The 22,360-nt window shown below is 37.0% G+C and overlaps 1 protein-coding gene across 4 annotated transcripts in view; it reads right to left on the minus strand.

The window, feature by feature from the left end:
• Positions 1-22,360, minus strand: part of ATRNL1 (attractin like 1) — a 453,022-nt gene that overhangs the window by 177,527 nt on the left and 253,135 nt on the right. For all 4 annotated transcript variants that reach the window (XR_004972105.1, XM_036335871.1, XM_036335869.1 and 1 more), the window contains one exon: positions 828-935. Coding sequence is in view for 3 of the 4 variants with exons in the window: in XM_036335871.1 (XP_036191764.1) it covers positions 828-935 (108 nt within the window). In the remaining variant the exon portion in view is untranslated. The remainder of the gene's footprint in view (positions 1-827; positions 936-22,360) is intronic.

Here is a 22,360-nt window from a genome sequence, read left to right on the forward strand (position 1 = left end):
TTTATAGTCCTCGCTTTTCTTGTAGAAAAGCAAAATAGCAACCTGAAATTAGTCACATGAGGGCATTTTTATAAAAGGGAATAAAATTATTTCCAATCTACATTGTGTCTTAATCTTCCTACTTAATCAGCTTACTATATATAAAATATAAATACAAAAGTAATAAACATCCCAGCAAATTACTCTGCCTCTAAATGCTTTGATTAGTCACTAATAACAATCTGTGGAGTTTTCCTCTTTGGGGATTATTATTTTCAAAAACCACCTCATGCATTACTTCAGGATCCTAATTCCACATTTACATGCACATGATGATTTCTCCTTCACCATACTCTATTTCTGCATTTGCAATAAAAGAATATACTAATACTGTCATTACCACAAATAAAAATACTCACTGTATTCTACAATTCTCAACATTCAAAAGTGAAACTATGTAATTAAAATGCAACCATCTCCACCCACCTTTTAGAGTCAACTTTGTTAATATAGAAGTGAATCATTAATTAAGGAGCATTGGGTGTCCAAGGACTAAATATAGTCGCTTTGTTTCTTCCATCATATATATATTTTAAATTCCTTTGGCTTCTATCTGTTGGGAAAAGGCTGTCAGGTGAGCCGAGGCTAATAGATTCTCCAGTGGCTTTTGTTACGGCTCATGTCATACTATTAAAACCATGTGCCTTGAAAATGGCATAATATATGTAGCGGGATCTTGTCAACTCTAGATAATCAGACTCCGTTTGGCTTCAGGAGCAGATGCAGATTAGAGAAGAGATATAAATATGCAAATCACAGCGGCCCCCTTTCAGCACCACTGTTCCTACCTCTACTGGCCCTCGCAGAAAGTCTGCTTGTTCGGCTCCTACTTCCAGTGCTACGTCCACAGAGGCAAAGGGACGGCTGGCCATCTGCTGTCGTTCTCGAAGCAGTTGCTGGCGAGAGTTAAAAATGATTTGTTTTAACATAGGCTTACACACATTACATTCAACAATATCTTGTTCTATTTTTAACAAATGACAGTCAAAATTTAAAAATCAGCTAGTGCACATATTCATATCTACATCACTCAACATGAACACTGTTTTTTCTCCATGGCCTGGATTACCAGGATATGCCATAGAGGCTTTCAGTGAATGACCTACAATGAATGGCCTGCCATGAACTTCTCCCTGACCTCCATCCAGCAGGCCTAATGAAATGTGCTCAAAGCATTTTGAAAACTTCCAGTAAGAGGTGTTGCTTAAGTGAGAAGTGCTATTATGATAAGGGCCATGCCAAGTTTCTCCCGCTCTAACTCATGCTTTTGTCTCAGCTGAAAGCAAACAACAGTAAAAATGTTTAAGGAAAGTTAACGAAAAGTTGTCAGAATGCGTTAATAGAGATGAAAGGAACATATGCCTTCCAAGACTAAGCCTGGTAAGTCATCAAGGTCCCCTATCCATTGCTATGGAACCAGCAGTTGTTACTGGCAGCATTTAGAACATTATTCAAAGCCTCCATGTTCATGGTTTGAAATGAGGAATGAGTAGTGTGTCGCAAAAATTTTGTGCCAGAGCTCCACCCACAGATATTTGTTTCTTTCCCCATTTGCCTATTCTGGGCTTCGGCCAAGCTAACACCAATAAACTAGCAAGTCCCAACCAATGTTCAAGCACCTGTATATTTCTGTCTCTCCTTGAAATTATAATATTCATTAAGTCATGATAAGAAAAAATTGATGACCGGCACTAGATTTTGCAAATTGTGCCCTTCTCATTCTATACAGCTGATGCAACTATTATTAAATATTAAAAGTGGATGAGCAATGCAATTAAATACCCTTTCAAATGAGAAGAAAACTATGTCACTGAGGAAAGGCAAACCCTTGAACACAACGAAGGGCTTCATTATTCACTGAGATTTGTTAAGTTCACTGGCATTAACTTAAAATGCTAACTGGTCTATGAATGTACATGTATAGAGTACTGAAATACATCATTCATAAAATTCCCTTTTAGAAGATGAAGGGATGCCAGGCAATGCCTGATGGCAGTTCATTATCTAAAATTTTGTTCTAACACTTGTGGCACAGCAGCGATGCTGTTCATGAAATGTGCAGCTAAAACAGAACTTAAGGCCTTGCTTTGTTATTATTAAAAAGAGACCATCCACGTGCCAATATGGGATAAAAATAATACAACTATTATGGAGTAATGGTTTTTCTTTAAAAAAAAAAAGGAAGTAAGGAAGATGTACTAAAACATTTAAAGTAAACATAAATGTGATCCAAATCACCAAATTATTAGCTTTAATATAAACTCAAAATTTATTTAAAATACAGCTGCTAGCAAGTAGAGTCTTATTTGTGCCTTTCTCAATGGGAGAGGCCAACTGATCTGAATAATGTCTACGCAGAATGCAAATGTAATGTTATTTCAAACTAGAGGCCCAGTGCACGAAATTTGTGCATGGGCCGGGTCCCTAGTAGTTGCTGGCCGGGGCTTCCCTTCCCCAGGGCTGCTTGTCACCACGGCCCCCTGGTCGAACTCCTGGTCGGGCTCCAGGTCGAGGGGGCAATTTGCATATTAGGCTCTTATTATATAGGATGACAAGGGATACCAACTATAGAAAACACCATGCTCTCTGTCTCTGGTAAAAACACAAATGTGCATGCACACACACTATACAAAGTAACTTTCCTATAGTAATATGCAAATAGCTTTGAGAAAATTGTAAATTATAATTTAGGTTTGAAAACAATTTTCTAACATTTGTATTAAAAAGTTTCTTTATTAATACTAGTTGTCCTCAGTTAACAAATGGTAGCTTATACAATTACATGATTTTTAACAAAATGAAGTTTCTGTTTCCTCATCTTACCTTTATCCTACACTTAAAAGGTCTACAAAATATAATTAACGAATAGTCAATACCACAAACTGTAATATTAATCTATAAATATTCCAAATTTACTATCTCTGACAAAAAAGTTTCTGAAATATAATATATTATTGTTGCCCTAACATTTATAATAAAGAAAAATCAGTGACAGTCATAGTTATTGTTCATCTTTTTATTTATTAGAATACAAAATTATTTTTTAAAATTCCAGTTTGTCTTCTGTACTCTTTACAAAGAGGGAAAAAAACCCAAAAATTTTCTTGCCCAGTACCTAACCCTATAGTTTATAAACAACACACACTAAGATAAAGTTAATTAGGGCAGAAGGTGATATACAGTGAAGGACACAAATAAGGAATTAACTGGATGAATTTACTCCAAGGTACTCAGGACTCTAGCCAGCATACTGAATTTCTGACTTTGAGAAATTAATGTAAATGTTCTGACTGAGAATCTTTGAGGTGATGGCCTAAAATAATATAATGGGATGACAATATTATCTGCTACGAATAACTGGCCCTCAGTATCCTCAACAATTGTCCCCCCTTTTGCCACTTAATATCTGTATGCATTACTTCCTGACTTTTGCCCCCTCTATGTCAAAACAAAGAAAAGATAAACAGCTGGCTTACAACTTAAAATTTTGTCCAAATTTAATATAAATACTGACAGATGATATAGCTTGCACTTTATTCAGAAAGACCTGAATACCAGTTTGTATACTTGTTAACTATTTCAGCTTAATTGAATTATTGAGACCTCTCGAAGCCTCAATTTTCCCCATCTGTGAAGTGGGGACATTAACATTGCCTATACCTACTCCTATACCTCAGAGGGTTGTTTTGAGTCCCAGTTTCTCCACCCACTACCTAATGGACCATAACCAAATGAACTTTTAGGTCTTTTTTCATGCTTATTTCCTCTGGATAAAAAGGAAATAATAATATAAGGTTGGGACTAATGAGATAATGCAATCAGTCTGCTCAGCATAGAGGCTGGCACACTGTGAGCACTCTATGACTTTTCATTGGTACAATTATTATGTCAAATTTCAAGCACTAATTTGGTCTTTCATGATGGCACACTAATTACCACAGGCCCGTTTCCTCCAGCACTAGTGACACATTTAGCTCTACTGGTCTCCCTTTTAACAAATGTTGCAAATTCATGTGACAGTTGGAAAATGTCATGATTGTGGTAAAATAAATTTAGATTTGGAACTGCTTTCTGCCAATTGCAACTAAGAATGATAAAAACTCAACCTAAACATTAGAAGAATATAGAGTACTTTTTAAAGAACTTTAAAAAATAATTTATTTTGTGATTATGATTTTTATATAAAATGAAGCTTAACATTTTCTACATCCATATAAGAAGCAATATAACAGATGATCTATTTTATAACTAATCTGCTATTCCCAATTATTCAACAGACAAATAAAGCCCGAAGAACAAATTGATCATAATACAATAGATAATAATCATGCTGCCATAAACATTGTTGTGAAGAAAAATTAAAAATTAAAGAGATGTTCTTAGTACCATGTTTGTTCTCTATAACTGTTTTACTTTTCAAACCTCTTACAAATTCTGAAATTAAAAATAAAATAAAAATCGATGCTTCAATATGGCAACCAAGAATATTAATTCTATCAAGTATATACATATGTAATTCTTCTACTCAATATTACTACTTCAATTATTGCAGCATTCTCCAAATTTCATACTAGCCAAATTTTCAACCACCCTAAAGCCATACAAACAACTCCCTAATAGATTTTAGGATAATAATCCATAAAAAACACACACAACAAAATAGTAATTAACTCTGTCCCCAATTGCCTTCATATCTCCTTCTTGCTATGTTTAGGTTCTATTCATCCTTCTCCCACTTTCAAAAGTCCTTCACCCCACCCCAAGCTTGAAGTGATCATGGTTCTTATGAATTATTTATTAGATTAGTGTGATACCATCTCTTTATATCTTCATGCTTCTCTGAAGTCTTTAATGCACATATCTATGTTTATTTGGTTTTTATTCCCTACAGCACATAGTTGGCAGTCAACAGTATCTGATAAATGAACAATGAATGAGTGGATTAAAATATAAAACTCTGTATCATGTGAATGTGAGGGAAGACAAGTTATGAAAAACCTAATTTCAATTATGAATTAGCCTTTAAAACTATGATATGTCCTTTATTATTTTAGAATTTATGTCTTATCCTCCAAAGTAAGTGGATATTGATTTTTTTAGAATGGGACAATTTTGTGGACCTTTATCTCAAATCAACGTCAAGTTTCATATTGCTCCTCATCTACCTTATCGCAATACTGAGATTATAAAAAATATCAGCATAAAGTCATCATAATACATTCTTTTTTTAAAAAAAAATATTTTTATTGATTTCAGAGAGGAAGGGAGAGGAAGAGAGAGGAAAACATCAATAATGAGAGAGGATCATTGATTGGCTGCCTCCTGCACGCCCGCTGCTGGGGATTGAGCCCGCAACCTGGGCATGTCAGTGCCCTTGACTGGAATCAAACCTGGACCCTTCAGTCCACAGGCTGATACTCTACTCATTGAACCAAACCAGCCAGGGCTACATTCATGCTTTTAATAAAAATTATATTCCTAAGTTTTTGGAAAGGTATAAAAGGAGCAATCAAAATGATTTATTGTTACTCTTGAGTTTACATCATAAAATGAACGTGTTTGAATTAGATAGAAATTAAGCAGCATTTAATAAAAAAGAGTATTTCTCTTACACAAATACATTTACAGAGTAATATAAATAAACAATCAATTTTGTTCTTTTGGAGGGAGTAAAGAGAAGTTGCAATATATTTAGTGTGAAATTCTATCATTTTCTATAACTGTATCTGCAAGGGACAGTCCTCAAACTCTTACTTAGAATACTGGGAATCTTTGGCTTCTACACTTCTAGTCTGAATTGGTTTTTACAGATAATGACGCTAGTACCCTATGGGAGTGGCTTGTCATAGCATTTTGCTTAGGTTACTTCAATTACTCTTTTCCAGGCTGCATTTCATAAGGCTCCAGATGCCATACAGTGAGTGCGCTGACAGATCTGGGCAAAGTGAATTGAAAACAATCTGGCATGGATTCGCTGTTCTAGATGCCATTTAGGACATTTGTGATTCATGGGAAGAGGTCAAACTAGCAACTTTAACAGGAGTTTGGAAGAACTGTTATGGATGACGTTGAGGGGCTCAAAACTTCAGTGGAGAAAGTAATTGCAGATGTGGTGGAAACAGCAAGAGAACGAAAGTTAGAATTGGAGCCTGAGCATGTGACTGAATTGCTCCAATCTCACACTGGAACCTTAACAGATGAAAAGTTGAGTAAGAGCGAAACCGGTTTGGCTCAGTGGATAGAGCGTCAGCCTGCAGACTGAGAGGTCCCGGGTTCGATTCCAGTCAACGGCATGTACCTGGTTGCGGGCACATCCCCGGTGGGGGATGTGCAAGAGGCAGCTGATCGATGTTTCTCTCTCATCGATGTTTCTAACTCTCTCTATCTCTCTCCCTTCCTCTCTGTGAAAAATCAATAAAATATATTAAAAAAAAAAAGAAAAGTTGAGTAAGAAAGTGGTTTCATGAGATGGAATATACTCCTGGTGAAGATACTGGGAACACTGCTGAAATGACAACAAAGAATTTAGAATATTACATAACCTTATAGTTGATAAAGCAGTGGCATGTTTTAAGAGGATTAACTCCAATTTTGAAAAAATGTTTTACTGTGGATAAAATGCTATCAAACAGCATCTCATGCTACAAAAGCATTGTTCAATATGGTAAACATCATTGTTGTCTTACTTTAAGAAATTGCCACAGCCACCCCAACCTTCAGCAATCACAACCCAGATCAGCCATCAACATCAAGGCAATAGCCTCCAACAGCAAAAGACAATGACCCACTGAAGGCTCAAATGATGGTTAGAATTTTTAGGAATAAATTTTTTTTAGACATAATGTTATTACACACTTAACAGTGTACAGCAACTTTTATACACACTGAAAAATTGTGTTACTCATTTTATTGTGATGGCCTGGAACCAAACCCACAATATCTTTGAGGTATGCCTGTATTTATGTAGCCTAGATTTGAAAGCCTTATTATGTATTTCTTAGTGGGCAAACCTGAAGGTATGTAAAGATATTGCAGAATTTTGGAAGGTTACTTCAGGCAATTCTGAAATTAAAATCTGGATTTGGAATCCTTTCTTTGTTGACATAGATGGCATCACTGATTTAGACTTTGCCAAAGATGATCTCACTTCCGGATGAAAGAAATCATACAGAATGGCTTCATCTAGAAGAGTCAAAAACTCAGCGATTGCTTGATACAAGACCATTCTTTCTGGTGAGCAATAGGAAACACAATAGACCATTGCAGGGCGGCATTTCATTTTGATTGTTTTGCACTTACTGAAATTAAAATGAAAAGCCAAAAAATTAAATGCTTATTGCCAATTTTAAAGATTACTCTGAGCCCTAAGAAACCATAATTAATAGTACATAGATGTCTTATTTGTCCAACCTATTCTTATATAAACAAATAAAAATTTTACAGAAAAAATCGCTATAGGAGACATGAAATTGATGGAGGACAGGGAGGCAGTAGAGGGAGGAAGTGCTTTGCAGTGATCACAGACCTCTGAGGAAATGACAGTTGACCTGATTGCTTGGACACTCAGTCAGCATAGGCATGTGTCCCCCAACTCAGAAATTTAACATAGAAAAGTGTATTTCTTGCTCATAGAAAATCTTCTCTAGGTCCAGGTAACGCCCGTCTGGCAACTCAGCAATACAGACTGCTTCGATCTTGAGGCTCTGCCATCTCAACCTAAGAACTGCTTGAATGTGAATGAAGAAAAGAGACTAGTCAATCCTGTATGGACTTCTCCATGCCTCAGCCCAGAAGCGACATACATCACTTCTCAGAAATAGTCACACGCCCCACTGAACTACACAAAGGCCAGAAACAACCGGGGACAGCGGAATGCTGGGTAAATGAAACAAAGGAAGCCAGGAAAGTATATTTCAGGCAGAGGGGTCAGCAGATGCAAAGTTCCTGGGGCAAGTCTGAGCTTCAAGTTTTCAAGAAACAGAGAAAAGGCCGAGTCTTATTAAGCAAGGTGGCGAGGAGAAGAATTGTCAAAAGATACTTTGGTTTCATCAAGGTTAAGAGAAATTGGCTGGCCAGTGTGGCTCAGCATTTGAGAGTCGATCCAGGAACCAAGAGGTCACCTGTTCGATTCCCTGTTGGGACACATGCCTGAGGTTATGGGATTGGTCCCCAGAGGGGAGCGTGCAGGATGCAGCCGATCAATGATGTTTCTCTCTCTCCAATGTTTCTATCTCTCTATCCCGCTCCCTTTCTCTCGCTCCAAAAATCAATAAATATATTTTTAAAAGACTAAGATAAATAGAAATAACATATAAAAATCATCAAGCCCCAAAGGATCCAAATGAATGTGTTTCATTATTTTAAAAAAAAACATAATTTCTCTTTGTATTGCTCAGAGAGTCCATTCCTATAATGTGAGAAGTAACTTGGAACAAAAAAGCTAAAGCAATAGGCATTACTATCCAAATACAGTTATTTTAAGACCTAACCCAGAAAATAGCAACAGCAGTTAAACTCAATACAATGAACCTAGCTCTCCCAATAAGTACCAAAAGGTCGATTTTGTATGTGACCTTCTTTAATACAAAAGGCCAGGTGGTTGTAATTTATCTGAGCAAATCAAAATGAGCAGAAGGATGAGTACTGAAAAGGTCATTCAAAAGCTACAGCCCCAGAATGGATGCTTAATATATATTACTCCTCAAAGAGCAAAATGGAAAGCTCGATAATTTCAAATTTTGAAACTTGCACTTGAAAAAAAAAATTCCCCATATAGAATACCCTCACTGTCCTATTGTGTAAAGTACTTTCCCAAGATTGAGGTCTAAGTTGTAAGAGCAACACATATCCTCCTCTCAGGAAAAGCAAATTAATGTCTTTGACATCCAAGAGGTACACAATATAATCAAGTCAACCTTGATGAGTGGAAATATAAAAGCGGCTGATTACAATAGAAATGATACATCGACCCCAACTGTGCATCAGAAATTTATGACTGGAGGTTCCTGTTACAACAAAACTGAGATCAATTCTTCCATAGTTTCTCCTTCACTCCTTAAGAAGTAATTCACCAAGGAAAGATATTTTTTTTCTTCCCTGATTCTGGGAATCCATACAAAGTTCAAGATTCAATTCTGAACCCCAGCATGCTAGCTTTTAGGCTAAATTCTAAATGCAACCTAATCCGTTTAGCTTTTTCATTTAGTGTACAAGGAGTTCGTGCTGAACATTTACGTAGTTTGTGACAGTAATTTGAAAGTTCTTCAAGAGGTACTTAAGTCTTCCTGGAGACATAAATAACTCAAAAACCTGCATTTTCATCTTAATCAATATTTTAAAAATATTTTTCCTTTAAGGGAAATGTGATTATTTTGCTGTTAGCTAATGGAGTCATTTTCAGTTCTCTGTTGAGAAACTCAAAAATGGTTCTTTTGTAAAATGTTTCTTTGTGAAACAAGACATCTGCTAATTATAATTTTTTTAAAAATATATATTTTATTGATTTTTTACAGAGAGGAAGGGAGAAGGATAGAGAGTTAGAAACATCGATCAGCCGCCTCCTGCACACTCCCCACTGGGGATGTGCCCGCAACCAAGGCACAAGTCCTTGACCGGAATCGAACCCGGGACTCTTGAGTCCGCAGGCTGACGCTCTATCCACTGAGCCAAACCAGCCAGGGCTATAATTTTTTTAAAGTCTCTATTTGGAAAGTACTTATGACATCCATTGACTAATCAGTGTAATAGATTAATATGCACTGTTATTTTTTCAATCTTTTGCAAAAGAAGATATACTAATACATATTTTTAAAATCGAATTTCAATCCTTTTAACATTTTAAATCTGAAGGACAGTTTAAAAGTAGCATAGATTACTCATGACTGATATAAACTGGCTTTCCCATATGCTTGTAATGGTGTGTTATAACACAAAAATCAGAATGTAAGAAAATCAATGGTCATAACAGACTCATTGGAATAACTCATTCTCGACGCTGGAAGGAACCCTACAGGTTACTTAGTTCAATTTTCCCATTAAAGGAGGGTCAAATGTGCTATGCCTTTTCTGACAGAAGGCCATCTAGCACCCTGGGATGCATATATCAAAATAACTACTTTTTAGCAAGGCCATATTTCCTCCCAAAGACTTATAACACTGTTCAAAAGTTCAATATACTGAATGAAAACTTATATGCTTGGTCTCTTTTGGGGCCATTAAAGTTAAATGGAATCCTTATAATCTCATTTAGTATAATTTCTTTAAGTACATATTATATATTTGAAACTTTTCTCATGTCTTCAAATTAAACAATTCTAGTATCTTACAAGGTTCATTCATTATTTATGTAAATGTTCCTGAGAACAAGACCAGACACTGACATTTAAGAGATAAGAAATACAGTCCTGTCCTCTAGGTCCTAGGAGCTTACTCATAGTCTCATAAGTAGAACAAAACTGTTTCTCATGTAACATGGTTTTCAGCATTATTTCTTAAAATGTAAAATTAACACAATATTCTAGATGAGATCTGACTAATATAGAAGTTGGTAGAATTATTTCTAAATTAACATGCATTTAAAACATTTTTTGTTTCATCTTTAGAACTACTCAATCAACAATTCCAGGCCTTTTTCACATGAACTCAGATCAAAAACAAGTATTCTCTACTTAACACTTCTTTGAGTAAATTTTTTATATTCAAATTAAGAACTTCACATTACATTTAATTGTTCATGTTTTCTTGTTGTTGTTATTTTTTGTTTTGTTACTGTTTTAATCTATTTTTCCTTGAATGCAGAATTCTTTTTGATCCTTTGAACTTCCAACTAACACAGTTATCTGGCTCCACCTTGTCATGTGTGTTGAGCCCCTATACTATTCGCTTGACCAGGTCAACACTACTTGAAGGCAAAGAAAAGAATCAAGATGGTGAGTTGCCTAACTTGCTAGTAATTCAAGGCTAAACATAAAACCCACAAAGAGAATGACTTTTGCTTTTTATATTCCAGGGCTTCCTCCATATAGTGATGTGAAAAAATAGAACAGATAAGGTATATGGATTTAAAAACATTGGGTTTATTTTCACAGGCCCTATCCATATATCCACTCTGAGAGAAAACAGATCCAAGAAGTTCCCTAGTTTGCAGACTAGAAACAATTTCTCTTATTTTCAAACTCTGTGAAATCATCCTGCATCCACTGTAAAAATTCATCCACAACATACCCTCCCTGGACCTTTCCTTGAAGTACTATTTTAGATCATATGTTGTTGAATCCTAATTTAAGTACTTTGGAGAGAGAGAGAAAGAGAGAGAGAGAGATCCCTGCATATGTCAGTCTTAGCTGATCCTTTCTGTACAAATGAAGAATAAACGGTGTTCTTAACTCATTCACAAAGTCCAAAAATGTTCCCAAGAACTCGATTACTTCTTCCTATGTATCTTGTCTGCTTCACTTATCAACTGGTACACATTTTCCTGAATTTATACCTTAAGCCAAACTGCTGATCTACTCCCCAAAGTGTATAACCATTCCCATGGCTGACCTCAGGAGGTGGAATGACATTCTATTGATGAATTGGGGGGTGTTCCACTCAGGTCTGCATCTTTCCTCTTAAGAGCTAATCTGCCTACAGGTAATGTGAATTCTGCTCTGATCCTTCATCTCATAACTTCTTTGTAAAAAAAATATTTTTTATTGATTTCAGAGAGGAAGGGAGAGGGAGAGAGAGATAGAAACATCAATGATGAGAGAGAATCAGTGATCGGCTGCCTCCTGCACACCCCCTACTGGGGATCAAGCCCACAACCCGGGCATGTGCCCTTGACGGGAATCGAACCATGACTTCCTGGTTCATAGGTCGATGCTCAACCACACCGCCAGGCCATCTCATAACTTCTTACTTCTTATCTGGGAAGGTTCCTGCAGAGGAAATCATGCCCTAGTCGAGCATTATCCTGGCAAGTGACAAAATCTGCCTAGTTCTGAAGTTCATAATTCGCAAGCTCATTAGGTTTGTAGACTCAAAGACATTTAATTGTGGATTGTGGTTCACATTTGTTTAGAATCCAGGCAGAGAAGAGAGTGCTAATGATTGCCTCCCGACTCAGAAACCACCAGCAGTATCTATACTATGACCCTGGTCCATTTTTCTATCTACTTCAAAAAACACCCAACCCTAGCTATTATTAAACAATTGGCTGAAATCAAACTATATCATATCTGCAAGAGAGCCTGGCTGTATCAGCCAAGTTATCCTAACAAAAAAGAAGGAGTGTTCAGTTTTGAAGTCTTAACTCACTTGTAGCTTTAGACTTGCTAACATGCCTGCTTTTACTTAATAAATGAATAAATGAATGGATGTGTAATGAGGATACCTCACTTTATTTTAGCATCTGTTGCCAACTGATCAAACATAGCTTTTTCTGTAAACATTTGGAAATCTGTTTGCTAAAATCTTGGGTATGTACTTACCTCCTCTATTCCTTTTCCTTACTTTTATGTATGCTAAAATGACATAATCAATTTTCCCACTCTCAGGATTTCTACATCCCCCAACGTGGTTGGTAGTTTTGTGGTGTTGTTTTTTCTCACTATTCTCTCTATTTTATAAAAGTTGAAGCTGACAGCAAAGCAAGTCAAGAATCGATCATATCTTCAGCTTTCAGCAGAATGTTGCTTCTAGCAGATATACACCCAGATTCTAGTCCCCTACATTTACTATGTCTTGACTTGATGCCAATTTTGTAACCTGTCTTGGGACAAAGATAATTCATCACAGGTCATACAATGACAACAGTACACACTTGCAGCTCATATGTTTTGGGATCAAATCAAGTGCAGTACTCATTAGAACAAATACCAAATACCATCTCTAAAATGTCAATAATCTGATTCGAATTTCCATTGAATAGATCCTTATAATGATACTATCTTGCACCAGTTCTCCATCTCAGGACTATCACATAACCAAAATAAGTAACTGGTCTTGAACTACATGTTTCAAAGCTTTTCAATTTCACCCATGTCTCTGCATGCTTCCAATGCTATTTCATCTTTTTCTCTTAGCACAGGGTGAGTGACTGCCTTTGGTGAAAAGTGTAGTATATTACACTCACTCCAGAATGCAAGGTGCTTTGCTAAGGCTGTGGAGACTAGCATGAAATAGGGCAGAGAGCTTGTCTTCCCAATGGACATTCTACTTGAAATTGAGATTTAAAACATGGAATGTTAACTTACAACAGAAGGTTTTAATGACAAAATAAGTCAGAAATGCAAAAATGTGTGATCAGTTGTTAAGTTAGTGGCGTAAACAAACGCTTTCAGAAAAAGACAATATGACCATGGGCTAGACTGGTACTAAAGGCCTAAAGAAGTCTGCAAGATAGAGCTGACCCTTAAAGGATGTGTAGGACTCCAATGAACCATATTATGTTCATTAAATAATGATTTGCGTCAGAATAACTCTTTTATTTCACAATTCTGCTTTATGAGACTAAATGGAGCCCTCCTCCTTCAATCTACACATTCCTGTATATTATTCCTTCCTATATGTCAAACTCTATACACATTGTTTTACTTTCTTGCCTCCTTTTTGCCTGTAATCTCTCAAACTATCTCATCTGCCTTCTTATTCCTTTCTAGGTATAGTACCCACAGGATATACGTTTTTACTCTTCAAACACACGGGAATAAGTCTGTAATGTCGGAATTTGAAAAACAACTACAGTTGCACCAACTATTTCTTTGACATAAGCTTTCCTCACTTACCACTGCAATAAATAGTATTTGGCCATGCAAAGTATCCAAATGTGTGACATATCAACGATACCAAACCAATCCTACTGCTGTATTGGTAACTAAGAAAACACCTTATATCTGGGGACAATTTGAAGGCCAAATGGGTCAAAACTAAAAAAAGAAAAATTAGATTATTGCCAAAGGAATGAATTTTTATAAGTACTATTAAAATGGGCCTAAAAATTTAATTGGTCTCTGCTACATTCCAACCAGCTCATTGCTCCATCAATAATAAAAGTGAAGGATGGAGCATAAATTATTACTCAATCCACTGAATGCGACAGTTTTCAAAAACACACGCACGGTTCCCTTCTGAAAACTCTAAGTAAACAATTATAATTTATTTTCCTAAATCATTAACTACTTGCTTCAAAAAAATGAGGTGATTAACTAAGCAAATGTTACTTGAATTTAAATGTATTGAACTCAAAAAAGAGAGAGACCAAATACCATATTTTAATTCAAGTTAGAAGTTACTGTAAACTCATCAGTCTAAGTAACATATACCACAGACATTAGCAAATACACAAAGCCAATGAGAGTTTAAATGCTACCCTTTAGCAATTCTCTTGCTAACATTTCAGCTTGAACTTATAATAACATTTATGATAATTTACCATAGACTGCTGACTTCAAACATTTAATTGCAAACGTACCTTCAGAGAATAATATCAGATCTGGCAAGATTTTCTTTAGTGCAAACAAAGAAGAGGAACACCGAGTAAAATGTCATTGGAAATAATGCCCTCTTACTATTAAAAAAACAACAACCCTCTTAACCCTTTCAAATAAATAGTATTAAAAAGAGAGCAAGAAATTATAAATGTTCAAGTGTATATTATTATCTATTGATATACTTTTTATTCAAACAATTCCTTCATGAATATCATGCTTGAAAGTGACTGTGTCCTCATAAGGACCTTGTGAAGCCAGACCCCAATTTTCTCAGGGAACAGTAAGTCACAAAGCACACAGAGAGCAGCTGAAGGTCACAAAACAGCTCTAAGGGATCTACTTTTATTCTCCTTGTCTTTCTTATTGTAGCATTGACAGCTCTGATCTAGTCAAACTAAGAAGCTAGGCTAGAGAACCCCAGGCTAATAGGTAAAGAGTATTATCATCCTACTAGAAGCCCAGCCCACGAAATCCCGTGGCCCCGCCCACCCGCATGCGCCTCTCTGAGCTCACAGCCCGTCCACCTGCTCTGGTCTTTGGTCCTTAAGGCATTAGGGCCACAGGTCTTTTATAATATAGATAATTCCATCCTGTAAGTCCTTCCATCTTTAGAAATTTTATATCCTCCCAAATGTTTATTTCCCTTTGCCATTACTGGTACAGTAGGAGGAATAATTATAGTCTTTATATCCATTTTATTATATATGTAATTTAAATAACTTGAAAGATTCATAAGATAGAGATTAATCAAAGAACTTATATGTGTTTATGCATAGCCCATGGACACAGACAATAAATAGACAGGCGAAGGCCTGGGATGGAGTGGAGCCGGGCAAAGCATGGAAAATGGGGGACATCTGTAATAATCTCAACAATAAAATTTTAAAAAAGAAAATGTCAAGGAATATTTTAAACTAATTCACAAAATTAAATAAATGTCAAACTTCAGTAACGTGATAATAAGAGGCAATTGGTTTGGCCTTTTTGGGAAGCTATTTGCTAACAGATATCAAGAACAGTGCATATATCACTCAGCCGTGGTGGCTCAGTGGTTGAGCATCAGCCTATGAGCCAGGAGGTCAGAGTTCGATTCCTGGTCAGGGCACATGCCTGAGTTGCAGGCTCCATCTCCAGTGTGGGGCAAGCAGGAGGCAGCCAATCAATGATTCTCTCTCATCATTGATGTTTCTCTCTCTCTCTCCCTCTCCCGTCCTCCTGAAATCAATTAAAAAAATAAAAGTGCACATATCACTCAGAGGTCATGGTTCGATTCCTGATCAGGGCACATGCTTGGGTTGTGGGCACAATCTCCAGAGTGCAGTGTGCAGTAGGCAGCCAATCAATGATTCTCTCTCATTATCATTGATATCTCTCTCACTCTCCCTTCCTCCCTCCCGCTTCCCTCCCTCCCTCTCTCCCTCTCCCCTTCCTCTCTGAAATAAATAAAAATATTTTTTAAAGTGCACATATCCTCTGACTTAGTAATTCCACTTTATGACTCTATATTAATGAAATAATCAGAGATACAAGCAAGATTTATAAAGTCCTGCCAAAGTACATAGTTCAAAATAGTGAAAAATTGGAGATAATTGGTTAAACATACTGCAATATCAAAAAGGTAAAATATTACATGACCATTAAAATTATGTTTTCAAAGGGTTTTTACTGACATTAGAAAATGTCAAGAACATCTTTACATGAAAGATCAGAATTATATACACATATATAGTATGTATAAATTACATATATGATAAAAATAAAATTTGGAATGATGTTTACTTTGGGTTGGGGGATAAAGAGAGATGGAATGGGGGAGAGCCAATAAAATTAATTTAATAATTTGCTTTAAGTGCAAAAGATAAAAAATCACTGTAAAAAATGATACCAATTATATACCTATATTTACATTATCTATTTCTACATCTAGTCCTATATAATTATGTCTGAGAGGAAATAAAAGAAAGTTTTATCTTTAGAACATGAATTTTAATTATTTTAAATTTATATTTTCCCCAACTTTTCTATAGGAGTTTCTATAACAAAGAAAGAAGGGGAATATTAGTTACTAGAGGCCCAGTGCACAAATTCGTGCCCAGGTGGGGTCTGGCCCAGCCTGCCCCCATTGGGGCGATTGAGCCTGGCTAGGCGAAGGGAGAGGCCGCGGGCAGTTGGCCAGCCGGCCCTGCCCCCTGGTCGAACTCCCCTTTGAACTCCCGTTCGAGGGGACAATTTGCATATTATTATATAGGATTATTTTGATGCCTCTGAATTGGTTGAACTGTCACTATAAGAGTGTATGATTTAGAAAACAAGAACTATAGAGGAATAAAGTAATAATTTCTGTTATTTTAGAAAGTTGGCTTATTTGTGCCTATTACTTATATTATATATTACATGATACTACAGGATAAAAGTGGCAAGGATTAGTACTTGCCTGAGATAAAAGTATGGATGAAGCAAGTTCTAGGAGAAATTCTGTATAAATAATTACAGTTAAGATAACAGTCAAACAATTAAGAAATAATAGTTGTCATTTTTAAATCTTAATTCTAATTATTTATATATAAACTCATAATAATATTTAGGAACCTTAGAAACAGTTTCTCTAAAAGCCAGTGAATATCTCATTTGAAGAATCTTTTGTTAAATGGAAACATGCTTAACTGTGTGGTTAGAGCTGTGGTTAGAGCTGTCTCAGTGGCCATTAAGGTAGCTTGGAGAACAAGTTAAAAAATATGATTGTGTGCAGTCATTTCCATCAGAAATGATCTAGAATGATAAAAGTCTAGAAGTCCAAGGATCTAAAACTGCATGGCACTATAACTGACTTCAAATTGGCATACTGAACTATTTAGGCTGCAAAATTAGTTTAGATCAGGATTAACAATACAGTGACTAATTTTGCCATCTGGTGGTCAGTGTGATACAAATCAGAAGTCTTCACTTCATATTTCTATGTCAGAATTTTAAAGTAGGTCTAAAAATATAAGGACATTTTTGGTGTTAAATTAATTCATGGATAAAATTAGAGATACGGCAGAGAAGGTGTATTTTGTGATTTGGTCAGATAACTTCTGTAAGGGGCTGAATAATATGCCCCTCTTCCAACATCCAGGTCTAATCCCTAGAACCTATTAAAGTTATTATTATTATTAACTAGAGGCCTGATGCACAAAATGGATGCAAGAGTAGGTCTTCACAGCCCCGACTGCCTCGGCCCTCACAGCCCCGGCTTCAGCCCTTCAGTCGATATGCAAATTATGCTTTTGTTATTGTAGATATAGCAAAAGGGGTTTTGTAGACATGACCACATTAAGAATTTTGAGATGGGAGATTGTCCTGGATTATCCAGATAAACCCTCATGTAGCCACAGTGTCTTCAATAAGGAGGAGGCAGAGGCAGAAGGCAAAGGCGGTGTGACTACTATAGCAAGATGCGACACTCCAGGCCTTGAAGATGGAGGAAGGGGCCAGAAGCCAAGGAATGCAAGGAACAGGAGAAGCAAGAACAATGGATTCTCGCCTGGAATCTCTGGAGGGGGTGTGCCCTGACACCTTGCTTTCAGTCCTGTAAAACTGACTTTGGCCCTGACCGGTTTGGCTCAGTGGATAGAGCGTCGGCCTGTGGACTCAAGGGTCCCAGGTTCGATTCCGATCAAGGGCATGTACCTTGGTTGCAGGCACAGACCCAGTTTGGGGTGTGCAGGAGGCAGCTGATCGATGTTTCTCTCTCATCGATGTTTCTAACTCTCTATCCCTCTCCCTTCCTCTCTGTAAAAAATCAATAAAATATATATTTAAAAACAAACAAACAAAAAACTGACTGTGGACTTGGACTTCCAGAACTATAAGGGAAGGACTGTGTGTGCTGTAAGCTAGTTGAGCAATTTGTCGCAGCGGCCCTAGAACACTGATACAATAGCTAAATGGGGGACCTGAGGCTGGAGTGATACAAGTGCTATAAGAATCAGTGGGAAATGAACTCTCTCCCTCCACTGGCTGATCCTAAATCTGACCGTGCATGTCAATGAACAAAGCGCTATTACTCAAAACGCTCAAGCCTGAGAAAAGCTGCCAAAATCATTCAGAAGGAAACCAGAGACAATGTGCGCCCACATGCGCATGCACATACAACAAACAGACAGACAGACAGACAGACACCCTTTCTTTTCTGTCTAATCCCTGTGGTCTGACTAAGTAACTTAGAGGAGTAAAATAGTGAATGTATTTTACTCTACAAGTTTTGGGGGGCTTGTCCTTAAAGCATGGCAAAAATATTAAAGCACATGCCTATTTCACTAACCAATATGATGTGATATCATTTACAATTTTAAAGCAAGGAGCTAACCAATAACCGATGGTGGAGGACAGATTTAACTTTAAATACATATTTTATTGATTTTTTACAGAGAGGAAGGGAGAGGGATAGAGAGTTAGAAACGTCGATGAGAGAGAAGCATCGATCAGCTGCCTCCTGCACACCCCAAACTGGGGATGTGCCTGTAACCAAGGTACATGCCTTTGACCAGAATCGAACCTGGGACCTTTCAGTCCACAGGTCAATGCTCTATCCACTGAACCAAACCGGCTAGGGCCAGATTTAACTTTAAATGAAGCTTAAGACAAAATTCAGCAAGTTCAACAAAATGGAAAGGTCTGAGAAGTAACAGGCAGCATATTTCTTCCCTTGATCTAATTGTCTATCCCTGTCAGAAATATGGTGCTGCCTCAATTACTCTAGCCCAGTGGTCGGCAAACTGCAGCTCGCATGCCACATGCGGCTCTTTGGCCCCTTGAGTGTGGCTCTTCCACAAAATACCGACTTTTGCGCATGGACCACGAAGTTTCAATCGCACTGTATGTGTGCGCCTGCACGTGGTATTTTGTGGAAGAGCCACACTCAAGGAGCCAAAAAGCCGCATGTGGCTCGCGAGCCACAGTTTGCCGACCACTGCTCTAGCCTTACAGCTTGATATCCTGAAAGGCAAGTAATTTAATCTTACTTGCCTTTGGTAAGAGTGTCTTGGATATTCGGGATACTTTGCTCTTCTATGCAAATCTTGAAATAATTTTATAATCTATACAAAACCTGTTGCGATGGGAATTTCATTAAACCTATTTATCAATTTGAGTGGGATGTATAACTTTACTACACTGCATCTTCCTATCCTAAAGATATTTCTCTCCATTCGGCTGGATCTTCATTAATGCTTCTCAATTAAGCTTTATAAAACTTTATACTTCTATAACTTTATAATTGTCTACATAAAATTTTGTACATCTGTAAAAATTGTTCCTAAATAAGCTATATTTGTTGCTACCATAAATATTTCTAATATTATATTTACTATTTGTTCCTTGTGTATATATATGTGACATTTTCTTTTGTGTAGTTTATTGGTTACTTGCTAACTATTAATACGTCTATAAATTTTCCCATGTATTCATTTAGCTTTTCTATAGAATTACATAATCTGTAAACAATGGAAGATTTGTTTATTTGCTTCTGGTCTGTATATTTTTTAATTCTTTACTTGAATTACTGCACTGACTAGAAGCACCAGTATACTTTCAAATAAAAGTGGGAATAGAGGGCATCCTCGACTGTGTATGCTTTGCATATTTCAGCACGGAGTTTCATGTTTGCTGTATGTTGGACTTCCGTAGATACCTTTTGTCTGTTAAAGGAAATTTCTTTGTATTCCCAGTTTGCTAAGATTATTTTTTAAATCATAAATGTGTACAATTTCCTGTATCTACTGACATCATCATATGATTTTCCTCTATAAACATGATAAACACAAATATTCAGAGGTCGCGCAGTTGACCAATCGTGAGAAGAGATAACCGTGGAGGCGGTTAAAGAACCCAAACTGCACAAAGGAACAGATGCTCAAGGAAGAGCTGGGACAGCAGCGGACACACCCTGCCCGATTTTTATCTCTGCCCTTTAACAGCCCGTGTGACTCAATCAAAGTGCTTCTTATTCCTCTTGATATTGACCTTCCCTGGTATTAGCAACGCTTTTACCTGCTATGTTGAACTCATGCACCGAGTTTTCGAACGTAGCTAGGGAACAGGTTTCCATTTCTTAAGAATTTATGTCACTCCATGATCATTTTAATTTTATTGGCCCTTTAGTTTTGGGGGTCTGAATTTGTCTTATACTCCTGATAACCTAGGAGTTTAACAGAAGGCTCTCTTCTGATAATCATTTCTCACAAAGAGGAATCTAAGCTTTCAGTAGGTTTCAGCTGACAACTGCCTGTGAGATGTACTCAGCAGCCGTAAGGAGCACTCGATGGCCCTTTCGCTAAAGGACTTTTCTTGTTGCCCACGTGATTTAGTGCCATTATCATTCCTCACTTAAAACAAAAACAAAAACAAACATACTAACAAGCAAACACCAACCAAAAAGAAAGCAGACATGCCCAGATGAGACTGCGGCTTAGATTTGCAGTTCTATTCAACACTGGGCAGCTGTGTAATGTTTGTGTTTTCGGCTGAAATTTTACTTTTGTAAGTTGTCACTTTCTGAGTGTTCCTGTGTCTGTGTAACATGAGAACGCTACTGCTTAATCTCATGCTGAAAGAGGAGCTCCTCTATCTCAAGGCAACTTCTGTGAGCCAGCTGCCACATGCAATGATTAGCAGCCTCAGTGTAGCCCCTGGCACTTCTGCCAAACAGTAAAAGGAGTGAGAATATTATCTGAAAAAGTCTTAATTTTTTTTTCTTGTTCCCCCGTGTTAGCTAGTGTCCACAGCTCATGGGAGCAGAAAGCACAGTTCTGTGGATGTGTGCTACCGAAGGTCTTTCTGACATAACCTAAAGGAAAAGGCACTGGACAGCAGAGGGCTGGCAATGGCCATTTCTGGGTACCTGCTCTTTTTTGCCTTCTAACATTGCTTCTGGACACCAAGACCAACGATAGCATCCTTCAGGTTCCACTGACCTCTATCAGCACACCATATGCCAGTCGGCTCCTCATGCTGAGATGTCTGCACCATCTCTGCTCTTGTCAGCTCTGGCCTCTATTCTACTTCAAGGGCATTCAGATGCATCCAAACTCACGATTCACAGTGCCATAAGTCCAGTATTTTATTTGAAAAATTTTTACTTAATGTTTCCCCCTTTTAGGGTAGCTTGTCTTCATCACACTTAAATAAATGAAATAATATTAACTTAGTAATCTCTGTATATCTTCCCTCCTTCCCTCCCTCCCTCTCTCCCTCCTTCTCTTCCTTCCATAATGTTCACTCTGGTAGTATATTTAAGCTGGGTCCATTTCTCTGTTTTTGCATCCACATATACAACAAATATGGAAACATCCATAAAAAGTTAATTCCTGATCCTCTATCACTGCAATGAATTGCACAATATCAATGTAACAAGAGCATACATCAAAATACTCTTAAGCTCTACTCAGTGGGTTTCAAAAGGAAAAGTGGGACAATTTCGAGTTCATCAATTATATCACATTAAATTAGCTTCTTTCATTGACTTGGCTCGACAGCCTTCATCTATTTTAATTTACAACAAAAAGGACGGCCAAGTACAGGATAGCAGCAATGACACAGTCAAACACAGGCTTTGTCTTCTTAGTCATAAGAACCATTAAGGTGGTATTAAAGCAAAGACCTCTAACTCAAAGGAAATTTCAAAAGAGCATATAATATAATATACCCCATCATAGATACATTCATAAAACTTGATTATAATTCTATACCTAGAGCACTAAATTTTTTTCACTAATTAAAAAACATGATATGCTTGTGTTTTAAAGTACAAATTCCCATTGCATGACAGAATACAACTAGTTCTTTAATATTCACCATTCTATCCCTTT

The sequence above is a fragment of the Myotis myotis genome, unplaced genomic scaffold (assembly GCF_014108235.1).
Source record: "Myotis myotis isolate mMyoMyo1 unplaced genomic scaffold, mMyoMyo1.p scaffold_m19_p_15, whole genome shotgun sequence".
Taxonomy (NCBI): Eukaryota; Metazoa; Chordata; class Mammalia; order Chiroptera; family Vespertilionidae; genus Myotis; species Myotis myotis.